The sequence below is a fragment of the Calonectris borealis genome, chromosome 15, assembly GCF_964195595.1.
Source record: "Calonectris borealis chromosome 15, bCalBor7.hap1.2, whole genome shotgun sequence".
Lineage (NCBI taxonomy): Eukaryota > Metazoa > Chordata > Aves > Procellariiformes > Procellariidae > Calonectris > Calonectris borealis.
In genome coordinates, this window is record NC_134326.1 from 16,604,920 (window position 1) to 16,616,962 (window position 12,043).

A 12,043-nucleotide genomic window follows, 5' to 3' on the forward strand; every position below is an offset into this window, starting at 1 on the left:
GAACAGCATTCATCAAAACACAAGAACAGTTCAACACCCTTGCAAGAGCAACGAAATCCAGGTATCTATTACAACAGGGCATAGTTTCAAACAGGGAGTTAACAAAATTCTTCATTTTTAAATAAAGTAGTGGTGCAGCTAGAAAAGTAAAAATACTTTCTAGTGACAGGAAAACTATTTAAAGACATCATATCAGCAAGCGTGCTTTATTTGTTAGGAAAGGCTAAGAACCAATCCAAAATAATTATTCTGACAAGGGGGAAGAACGACATCCCTCAAAAAGTGGAAGTTATGCCGAAATGCAGAAAATAGACGTGGCTGCACACTGTGACATTGAAACACAATATGGCAGGCCAGAAATACGGCTTGGGGAAAACAACTTGCAGTCAAGAAGAGAACCGATGACTCCTTCCTCAGCTGTATCAGGGACCGTGAGACTATCAGAGAGTTCATAAGGCCAACTGATGGCCAAAACATAAGGAGGGCACCAAAAGTGATTTTTGCAACCATTTTGTTTCAGACAAACTTGGAAAAATTCCTGTGTCAAAAATTTCCTTTACAGGAATTGCATTACAGAATATTTTAAACTGAAGTGTCTGTAGGATAGATTACAGAAGGGATTAAGCCATCAAAATGAGTAACAAGAAGTCATTTCACCATATGGTATCCCTTCAAATGCTCGACTTGAGGATGAAATAACAGGCATAATAGCTGTGGTGTTCTACCTCGGTACCAGGGGACTGGATGGTACCGTACATAACATGAATTTTTAGAAAGGTTTCAGAAAGCTTCAGGCTTATAAATCCTATGTCCATTCCAGGCATGCTAGTAAAAGCTAGCTAAAAGAATTAGTGGGTACATGAATAAGTAGCAAATGTAGATAAAACATCAGCACAGTTTTTGTAAAGGAAATTCATGCCTAACAAATCTTTTAGAATTATTTGGAATAATCAATGAGCATGTAGACATGAGAAATTCACCCGATGCACTGTATTTGGATTTCCAGAAACTGTTCAGTACAGACCCTCGCCGAAGGCTCTTAATCTGTGTTGCATGGGACAACAGGAACAATTCTCCGCCAGAGAAGCAACTCATTAAAAGGCTGAAAGAACTGGAATAAATGGTCAGTTCATAGTTGGGCAAAAATTGCCAGCAGACTCGTGCAGAGATCTCTGCTTAGCCCTAGGAAACCATACTTATGGAGGATTTGAAAAAGTCAGGTGAGTAGTGAGGCGACAGAGATTTCTAACAATGTCCTTCTGTGTAGTTAAAAAAATGCCCCTATAGAGTTGCTGCAGGGGCTAACAATATTGTGGGAACAGACAGGAAAGCTGCAGATGAATTTCAGTGTGGATAATGCAAAAAAACCCCAAACAGGCACAGGGGATGGGGGTTCAAAATTTGAACATTATACATTGGATGATGGTCTCTGAGAAAACTGTTATGACCCAAAAAAGACCTTGATAATTAATAGGTTTAAAAGCTCATTGCTCAAAAGCCAGATAGAAGGTTTGGAAATACTTGGAAAAGAAGAGAAAACATGGGAGGGAAAAAAAAATCTACATCACAATTAATCCACATCATTCCTCCATCTTGAATATGGTGTATGGTGCAGGCCTCTACCCCTCAGAAATGAGAGAGCAGCATGACAAAAGGTACATAAAAGGATGATATGAGATACAGATCACCTGCTGTACAAAGCAGACTCTGCTTCTTCAACCAGAAAGAGAGCAAACTGGGAAAGGAGTGACAGAGTTCTGTAGCTGTCGTGGAAGTGATACTATTCACCATCTTCTATAATAGAAGTCTTAAGAGGCATCAAATGAAGTAGCAACATACTCACCTATAACTTCGTAATGAAGTTATGAAGTAGCAACATACACACACACCTCTCTCTCTTCATGCAGCACCTGGATATGCTAAAATTCACTTTTCTGTCAGATACTGTGAATGCTAAAACTTTGTATAGCTTAATAAATCACTTGGCCAAAGTTAGATGAAATGTGCAAAGACACGGGCTCTAGCTCACGAAATTTATTGGCCACAGGTCACAATCACCAGAAGAATATTCCAGGGCTACCTCGGGCAATGGACCAGAGACTGAACTTCTTTTGATTGAGTATGACAGTTCCTTTAACAAGTGTCATCAATGTCTCCTTGCTTATTAACTACTGTAATTTTAATGTAGGCATGCTTTTTAAAAAACATCATGTGTTCACTTTATGACCCCAGAGATCTCTGGCATATTACAACCACAGTTACAACACCTCAGGTGGCCTGGTTTTGTCCACAAAAGGCCCTCCTCCCTGAGGAAAAACATAAGATGTATGGACAGCTTCTGCCTCAAATTCAGTGCCTCGCAGCTGCTTTCCAGTTCATTTGAATGCATCCGGCGTTTCTTATAATTCTCAAGCTTATTTACACAAACAGAAGTTAAGAATCATGGCAGAGACCTTTAATCACAAGCATTTTCAGATCAAAATGCTGCTGTTGTACATTTGCTTCAACTTTGAGTCAGATTTCCTACTATCTGTAAAGGTATTTCCAAGTCCAATTCTCCAGCTAATTAGGAAGAAACCTTTTAGACAGTATTCTAAGAATCACTGTTGAGATTTTGTTCCAGGAAATTTGTAATAAGATTTACTCATTGAGTCTGTTCCTTCATTTCCTTACGCTCCAGGTATTCCAAAGACAAACATAGTCAAAACCATTAAAAGTGGTAAAACTAAACTGATTCACTCCAGAGCGTTCGTTTTCCAGGACTTAATCACACTTCTCCGACTAATGTTTAGGTTTTACTAAGGTGTGTTTACAGTATTTTGAGGGTTCCCCAAGGCTGCCGTGGTTAGAATTGCTGTATATGCAGACAGAGTTCCAGTTCACACTCTCAGCCCACAGAATGCCACATGTCGGAATGCACCGGGCAGCTCAGTGACTTAGTACACAGCTGGGCACATTCGGGTAGATAACCTGAGGGCTACCCACCGCTGTGCAGTCAAAGAAGTGCAGCAATTAGGATAAACACATTTTAGATGGTCATTATGTAATATGTTTTCAAGAGCTTCTGAAGCCATCCCCAACTAAACTTGTCAGGTTGAAGACTAGCCACCGCCAGGTAACAAGTAATGCTCAGTCTGCTTGAAAGCTTTAACCGCATCTTCGCAAGAGGCTGAAGGCATTCACTGCCTTTTAAAGATCAAATCAAACTTCTATCTCCCTGTCCCTCCAACTCTGATGTTCGCAAGTCTATTTGTGATCAACAGTTTTATTGTTACAGGGGCAGCCCACTACCACAGTAGTCGGGATAACAGAAATCAGGTCATATTACTCAGGTCAACCTTACAGAGGACACTGGATAGCAGAACTTTTAGCTATTGACATGTTTACTGGTAGTGTCATTGTGTATCATCATTTGTGTTTGGAGATACAAAAAAGTAGTATGAAAAGCTCACAAGACAAAAAAATAAGCCTATATGCTATTAAAAAAAAAAAAAGTTCAAGAAGCATGCTTTAATAATGCTTTTTGTAGTTAAGGAAGTGAAATGTGCGTATTGAAAATACTTCTGCATAACCATCCATCATTTTCATTATGGCAGTGCCAACGAATGATCAGAAATTGAAGCCTGCAAAGTGCTAAACACGATGTATGAATATCAGCCTGTTATTTAAGAGGAGAGAGTTTCATTAATCAAGTCAAGACCATAAATCATTAAAGTCTATCAGTCAAGGCTGGATTTCTTAAAAACAAAGTCACTTTGATTATAGTGGAACAACTTAACTATTTAAAAAGTTCTTGTTTTTTTAGCTATAGTTCATAATTCATCCTAGAGTCTCAATGCACTTTAAAACGTGTAACCTTCCTTCTAGGTCTAACTAGTACTTATTAAAGCTACATTCAGATAATGTACACAGGGAAAAACATGGAATGTTTAGCTCAAGAACCACCCAGCCAAGCCCTCTTTATAAATATGTTATCTCCACTCATAACTCTTGAGAATTCTTGAGTCTACTGGGCCACAAATAGAAACATTTTGAAAGGAACATCCACTTATACCAAAAGGGTCAACAAATACCCTAGCCCTGGTTAACAGTTTGCTTTAGAAGGGGCCAAAGACATTCTTCATGAACCAGCCTTCAACCACTCCACCCAGCTTTAGTCAAACCCGACGATGGTGAGGGTGTGCTTGGGGGCAGCTCTTCTAAGGGCATTTGCTGCAGCTCAGGTCACCTCCAGTCCCCCAGAGTCTACAAAGTTCTTTTTCTTGGGGTTACATGAGGTCTTGCTCAGATGCACAAAATCAGTCCCTGTGGTCCAGACACGTACCAGTGAAAGCCCCAGAGGAGAGAAAGGCCCATGATCACATACCTCTCCACTCCGAAGTCTCTGCCTACAGCTCTCTATTCTCCTTAAGTCTCGTCTCTTCAGTCAGCCTATGACCTACTTGGTAAGAGCAACTCACTGTTGCAACAGAAATAGCTTTAACAATGGCACTTCACCAGTTTTATATGGATTCTCCAGTAGCATTTCCAGAACAGAACAGGGCACAATGCCACAGGCCACACAGCATATCACTGGGGATACTGGACTCTGTAAGTATGCTGGAGCTAATTTTTGTCTCCTTATTTCTAAAGCGAAAGAAAAATGAAGAATCGGTTTTTCTAGTGTAATTAAAGCACAAAACAGCCACCTAGGCACGGACTGCCCCCACCTCCCTACGTGAACGGCAGCTTACAGGGGAAAAGCCTGAAGGGCACCGGCCTCTTCAGCGCTCCCCAGGTTAAACTGCATCCCACCCACTTCGGGGCCGCGCACACAGAGCCACCCAGCCCCTGCTACAGCAACCGCAACCAGCAGCGCGGACCGCCGCAGGCCGGCCTGCCCCCCCACGCTCCTCGGCAGGCACTCGGGCGGCTGCGCCGCCGGCGGGCGGCCGGGCGTCCGACAGGCCCCGGGCCCGCCGCTCGGCCCCCGGCGGAGCAGAGGCTTCCCTCGCCGGGAGCCGCCAGCCGGGCCGGGCCGGGCCGGGCCGGGCCGCCCGTGGCCCGGGCCCAGCGAGGGGCCCGCCGAGGCAGCGCGGGGAGGGGGTCAGCGCCGCGGCGGGCTCCCGGCAGCGCCGCGGCGCAGCCCCGGGAACGCGTGAGCAGGAAACGCCTTTTTTGGGCCTCGGAAGTGCCATAAAAGGCGCGGAGGAAACGCCAAATATGGTCGGGCACGGTTCCGGCCGCCGCGGGAGCGGCGTTTCCGCTCGGCCTTGGCGGCCCCGCGGCCGCGTGACGGGGCCCCGCCCGCCGGCGCGCTCCCGGCGCGCTCCCGGCGCTGGCGCGGTGCCGCGCGGCCCTGCGGGCGCTCCGCGAGCAGCCGCGGCGTGTCCCCGCCGTGTCCCCGCCGTCCCCCCCCGAGAGCCGCTGGGCCGCCGCCAGCCGTGACGCACGGCCTCTCCTGCCGCCGCTGTCAGAGCTGAAGCCAGGCTGCAGCTCACGAACAGCTGAGGTTTAATTCAGGCGAGCGGATTTTCCGCCAGGGACGGGAAAAGCAAGAGGCCTCCGCTTCCTTCCCCGCCGCCGCGCTTCCTGCGCGGCTTCGGGCCTTCATCTGCACGGCGGGCGAGGGCTTTCCCCGGTGGCAACACGTGCTGTTTCCCTGGGGACAGCCTCCTTGAGACCGGCTTATCCTCCCGGTGAGACTGGGCGCGAAGTTTTTAATCAGAAATCCTGGCTTCTTCAGACCAACAGCAAACAAAAAGATCTTGCGGAAAATGTACGGTCAATGCTTTCTCAGCCCTGAAATCTGCTTTCATTTTATGGGACGAAGGCCTTGGAAAGAGGAGGAGCGAAAGACCCCATGCATGTTCTTTCCTTTACGTTATAACCAGGGATGGCAAATGCAAAGCACAAGTCGCTGCAATTCAGACCAAATCCCAAAGCTTAAATTATGAGCGCTTTCTAGGAAGTTACACCAAAGGGTATCTGCATGAAAGCGGCCCCGGTTGGCATATGTCAACGGCTTTTACAAATTTTTATTAGGTTTGGTTTTTTTTTCAAACCAGAGGCTCCGTGGTACTGGGGAGCTTCCTGCAACGAGATGCAATTCAGACAAGTGACCCCCCAGCTGGATGGGATCTGTCGGTCGCCAGCCCGCAGGCCATTACAGGCAGCGTTACGTGACACACAGGTACTGAGCCCTTCCCTCAGAACACTGCTGGCTTGCACGACTCCACTAAACTGCTTTTTGAGCCAGGGTTAACATGGGGCCAACGGTAACCCCACATACCTGGTTCAGTGCCTCCGAACATCCCTGCAGTCGGACACTGCTGCCTGTGCAGTGCCTGTGACCGGTGCCCACAGCGGTGGGAGGCCAGAACGCTTCCACGTAAAGGGAGACTGCAGCACCCTCAAGAGAAGGCCTAAGGAGGTGACCGGGGAGGGGTGGAGAGGGTTAGGGTGGATTTCTGGATGCCTCCACAAGTTGAAAGGATCTACCGTCACAAAGTGGAGAAAGCACGGGGCAAGTAGGACCAGTGTTTCTTTGAGCTAGAAAGGCCTTGCAGATCCCATCATCTCCCTTGCACTGCTGCCTTGGCACCCACAGGCCAGTCTTATGTGCCGAGGTGGCTAGCCAGGCGTCAGAGACGTGCCCGGCTGCTGGAAAGGGTGCTCTGGCCTTCATTCCTGTATAGCCCTGCAACACTGCCTGACTCGGTCCACTTTGCACCCAATGCACCAAAGAGCACCTATCTTCTTTGCTGCCTCTTTAGGCGTGACAATTACCATCACTGCTCATTTCTGTACAAGCGCTCTGGAGAACCCGGGGCACCCTCAGGCTCATCAGGCATTGCTTGAGAGCCCACTTGGTCCGTTTTTAGCACAGTCACAATCCCAGCAGGCTAGACCAGGAGTTAGCAGAGACTAGCTTGAAAAGACAGCAACATCTACAGCTTCCTGAGGAGGAGAAGTGGAGAGGAGGGGGTGCTGATCTCTTCGCCCTGGTATCCAGTGACAGGACAGGACACGTGGGAATGGTTCAAAGCTGCATCAGGGGAATGTTCAGACTTGACATTAGAAAGCATTTCTTTATCGAGAGGGTAGGCAAATAGAGCAGGCTTCCTAGAGAGGTGGTCGATGCCCCATGCCTCTCAGTGTTTAAGAGGCATTTGGACAATGCCTTTAGTAGGATGCTTTAACTTTTGATCAGCCCTGAAGTGGTCAGGCAGTTGGAGTAGGTGATCACTGTAGGCCTTAGGTCCCTTCCAATTGAACTATTCTGTTCTGTTCTGTTCTGTTCTATTCTATTGTATTCTATTGTATTCTATTCTATTCTATTCTATTCTATTCTATTCTATTCTATTCTATTCTATTCTATTCTATTCTAACTGTCTGAACAGAGCAGTGCCACAGATCAGAATGGGCTTGGGCTGACTCCAACTGTTTATTTTGCTGTTGACTTTGGGAACCGGAGGTGGGAAAAAATTTTGTGGTTAGCTTTACATAATGTTATTTGCTTCCTTCTTTGAAGCATCACATTTGAAGGCCCTTCTTCATTGTCTCATCTCCCATAAGTGGATTTCTGGGCTTCTGACATGGGTTACAAGCTCAGACAGTGTGAAGCCACATACTCAGCTTGCGCAGTCAATCTGCCTTGGCTGGAGGCCGAAGCCCCTTGGGTTGAAAAGAGCTGGTGCTTTTCTCTGAAAAGGCCCAGCAGGACCAGCTGCAAAGTCACTGTTAGCAGCTTGCAGACCGCACCCAGCACTGCAGGCGCAAACCAGCCCAGAGACAAAGCAGCACAGCTTGTCCCAACCCGCTGAGGACAGTCCTGCCTGAGAGACGACAGACTGGGATTTACCAACTGCTCAGCTCTTAGGTGTCTTCCAGAATTTCTGCCGTTTCCCAGGGGTGGGCTGCATCCCCAAGAAGAAGGACTAGCCCAGGGGCTTCAGCAGGTTGCCCTTCCTAGCCAGTGGGGTCGATTTTGGCAAGCAGTAGGGCATGCTGTGTCTGACAGAGACCGCGTGCCAGTTTACATTGTGCCAGGTGCATTCATCAAGGCCTATCTCTGCATCCCAGCTCCTCACAATCCTAAACATTAGTGATTCGTGGAGAGCCCACCTGAAAGGACACCAGAACCCTCCCCTGTACCTGCACCACCAGTTCTCATGAATGCAAACTCCTCTGAATTCGCTCTGCAGAGAGTTCACATACCCCCTGAAAGGTCTTTCAAACCACCATGTAAGGAAGTGGTTTCCTCCTATAAGTGCTGAAACATCTGTACTAAAGGCTGTCAGGCCCACATGCTTATATGCCCTCTGTTGTGTCAAGGAGGAGCTGAGCAGGGCTACCTCCCGTCAGCCAGCCCTTTGGACTGAGCTTATTGTATTTCCAGCCTAGAAACTGCTCTATTATCTTGCCATCCAGTAAGATTTCTGACTATCTATGAACACACAGCTGAGATTCTAATTTTCAAACCTCCTCTTCAGCACTGGGAGAATTTCTTTTCTTCCTAAGATTAGCTCACATGCTTCTGGAGAAGCCAGAGAACAGGAATCGTGGCTATTCAAAAGAGCAGGTGATGCAGCTAATGCAAGGACGCACGTGCTCCATCCATGCCTTTGCGAGCAACTGGACTCAGGAGTGATTGGTCTCCCCTCCTTTCTTTAAGTGGGTATTTCTCCAGGGGACAAGCAGCACTTGTTACTTCCCAGCCATGCAAGGAGTCAGGCTTGCTGCAGCACAGTCTTCCTACGTAGCAACTTAAAGGAAAACGTGGAAGTCCGCACGATTCGATATTTTATTTATTTTTTTCTGAAGGGTATTGTACACCAAATATCCCATTGGCAGGAAAGCGCATTCGATGTGTTTAGAAGCCAAACAGTCACTTTCATTTTAACAAACACAATTACAAAGTAAAAATAAACCACAAAATAATGAACCGCATGTTCATAACATACAAAAATCGCTGCCTACTCAGTAGGTAACTACAACATTCCAACTCCTGAATATATATATATATATATAAATTTACATTTTTGTAACAAAAATAGACTTTGAGAGGTGTGGGGTGTTTTTTTGCTTACATTCCGTCCCCCAGGGCTTTCTCGTGCTCCCCTCCCCACCCATTCCCTGCTCTCCTTTACATTCTCTGAGTAACATCCCTTTCACTTTAAGGCAAGATGCAAAGCATCCATTCACACAAATGCATGACGTCAGCAAGGCTTCACAAAAAGGCACCAAGACTTGTAACTTTAAAAACAAAACTTCTGCCACATGTGAGTGTCTCATCAGGTGATATTTACATAGCATCACTCTAACATGCTCAAATACAGTAAGTGCTGTTCCCAAAGAAGTTTGAAACGCATTACAGCATTGTCACTGAAATAGAATTAACATTTACAAAATATGGCCCTGCAAACTCCAAATAATACAATATGGATATGCAAAGATTTTTCACATCAATAGTACCTAAAGGAAAGCAAAACCATGGCACATGTACAATTTACATCAGCTACATACTTAATCAAAAGTCCTTTCTTCCTAATAAAAGACTATTGTTTACGGGGAAAATTATACTGAACTTATATCCACAGTCCATGCAAATTAAGTCATTCAACAGAGGTGGAAAACTTAAACGGCAGTTGTTTCAGGCAGCTGGAGTTTAAAGAAAAGTTAAATAGCCTTGCAACGTATGGTGTTGGGGGAGTAATTGGAGACTCCGTGTCTGATAGTACCAATGGAAAAGGTGAATTCTCCTGTTCCAGAAGGTAATCTCAGCAAATCTCAATTGTCCTTGGAGAAAAGGCTGACGTCATGTCTGAAAGTGCTGAGGTCACCTGTGAGCTGAAATTGTTGGTGACCCCTGGAGATGAGAAGGAGGTGGCCACTTGGGTCTGAAAAGTGGCAGTGCCAGAGGGGTAAGTGGTTGCTATAGAAGGAGATGGGAACGTGGTGTGCGCAGGGGAGGGGTAGGAAGAGGGGGCAGGGGAGGAATACACTGTGCGCACTGGCGAGGGGTAAGTGGTGGCGATGGAGGAAGGGTAGGACGTAGTCACAGAGGATGAGTAGGCAGGAACTGGGGAAGCAGTTGAGACCGGAGCTGCCTTTTCCACTTTCTTGTCCTTCTGCCTAAGGTGGATTTTAGTGTGTCTCTTCCTCTCATCGCTTCGGGCAAACTTTCTGCCACAAATGTCACAGGCAAATGGCTTCTCTCCTGTGTGTGTGCGGATGTGCGTAGTCAAGTGGTCGCTCCTGCTGAAGTTCCGCATGCAAATGCGGCACTGGAAAGGTTTCTGTCCCGTGTGGATGCGGATGTGCCGCGTTAGCTCGTCGGACCGTGAAAACCTCCGGTCACAGGACTCCACTGGGCAGGCATAGGGTCGCTCGTGAGGAGGGGTCTTGCTGGGACGGTTTGGGTATTTCCTCATCCTGCTGGGCTTGATCAGCTGGGACTGATAGTTAGTGTTGAGGGTCTTCAACTCTTGGGAGCCAGTCTGAGTAGCAAACGCCTTAATGGTGGACAGCGGCGTGAGGGAAGGCTGCTGTGCCCTGGTCTCAAGGGCTGGGAAGGGCTTCTGATCAGCTGGAACAAGACTGAGCTCACCCTGTTGCTGAGGGAACAGGTAATCCGGGATCATTGGCACCTGAAAGTTGGTCTTAGCAGTCGGGTAAGCTGGAGGTGGATACTGGATGGGGGCTCCAGAGGGGTTGGGAAAGGACTGGGTCTGCGGTTCAGGGAAAATGTCAGAGCTGGAATTGGGAAAAGTTGGTGCAGCCGAATAAATTGGACTGTTCTCGCTGGCTTGGACAGAACAGCTCAGAGGGGGGCTCTGCGAGGAGGAGGATGGTGATGATGAAGAAGGCGTAGAGGTGGGAGGTGCGTTAGCCATGCCCACCAGCCCACTGACGAGGCTGAAGAGGGGCTCTGGCCATAAGGTGTTGCTACTGTTGGGGGCCGGCTCTAGGGAGAAGCGCCCCGTGTAGGTTATCGGTGGCAGTCGCGTCGTTTGGTTGGGATAGCTGGTTTCTGGCAGGGTTTTCTCGTTGTTCAGGGAGATCTCGGGAAAAGTGTCTGGAAAGAGAGGAATAGCGATTACTTCCAGCAGCCGCTGCAGCTGCCGCCAGTGCTTCGCGAGCCATCCCCGCACGGCGCAGCCCCAGATCCTTGCTTCTGGTTAATTAATAATTGAGCGTAACGTATTGCAGCGCCGCTGGCAGGTCTCCAGCAGCCGCTAGCCCGGAGCCGCTGACGCACACAGGAGAATCCCCCCGCGCAGCCGCCGGGACAGGGCCGCCGCTGCAGCGCGGAGCCCCCGCAGGCGCCGCTGCCCCCCCGCGGCGGACCGGGACTCCCCGCCCGCCCGGGCGAGGCCAGCGCGCTTACCTGCCGCGAGGTGCTCGAAGTGCTGCTCCCCGGGCTCCCCGGCGGCGCCGAAGCCCGCGCTCTCGGGCGCCCCGGGGGGGGCAAGGAACTGCGGGCCCCCGCCGCCGAGCAGCATCATCTCCTCCAGCTTGGGGTAGTGAGTGTCCATGGCGGGGGGCGAGTGCGGGAAGGCGCCGAAGGGGTCGGAGACCTGCAGCGGGGGCAGGAGCTGCATCTCTGCCTTGGCCGCGGCCATGAGGGCGCCGGGCTGGGGCTCTGACGGGTGGTGGCGCCGCCGCCGCGGGCCCGGCGGACGGGCCGGCTGCGGCGAGGCGGCCGTCGCCTGCTGCGTGCCCCGCGCCGCGGTCGCCCCGGCGCTGCCCGCTGAAAGTGCTCGGCTCCCCGCCCGCCCGCCCGGGGCTCCCCCCGGCTCTGCCCGCTGGAAGCGCTCGGCTCCCCGCCCGCCCCGGAGCCGCCTCTATATATCGGGTCCCACCGGCCACAGCCCGCCCCGGCCCTGACGTACATGGCCATATATGGAAAGCAGGAAGCCCTTATATGGATGCGGGCCGGAGGACCCCGCCTGGCGTCAGCGCCTGGCACCGGGGAAAGCCGGGCCGTGGGGGCCCCGCCCGCCCCGGGCTGGGAGCCCCGCGCCCGTTGCGGGCCTGTCCCCCGCCGTGGGCAGCGCCG

The 12,043-nt window shown here is 49.8% G+C and overlaps 1 protein-coding gene across 1 annotated transcript; it reads right to left on the reverse strand.

The window, feature by feature from the left end:
• Nucleotides 1–8,767: 8,767 nt before the first annotated feature.
• Nucleotides 8,768–11,687, reverse strand: EGR1 (early growth response 1). The gene is made up of 2 exons (XM_075164412.1): nt 11,372–11,687; nt 8,768–11,059 (listed from the first exon to the last, which is right to left on the reverse strand). The coding sequence occupies exons 1-2, from the start codon at nt 11,604–11,606 to the stop codon at nt 9,762–9,764; spliced, it is 1,533 nt and encodes a 510-aa protein (XP_075020513.1). The 5' UTR covers nt 11,607–11,687; the 3' UTR covers nt 8,768–9,761.
• Nucleotides 11,688–12,043: the final 356 nt, after the last annotated feature.

Coding starts and splice junctions, on each gene's coding strand:
- EGR1 (XM_075164412.1), bottom strand. CDS start 11,606: ATGGCCGCGGCCAAGGCAGAGATGCAGCTCCTGCCCCCGCTGCAGGTC. Junction 11,060..11,371: donor CTTCGAGCACCTCGCGGCAG/GTAAGCGCGCTG, acceptor CTCTCTTTCCAG/ACACTTTTCCCGAGATCTCC.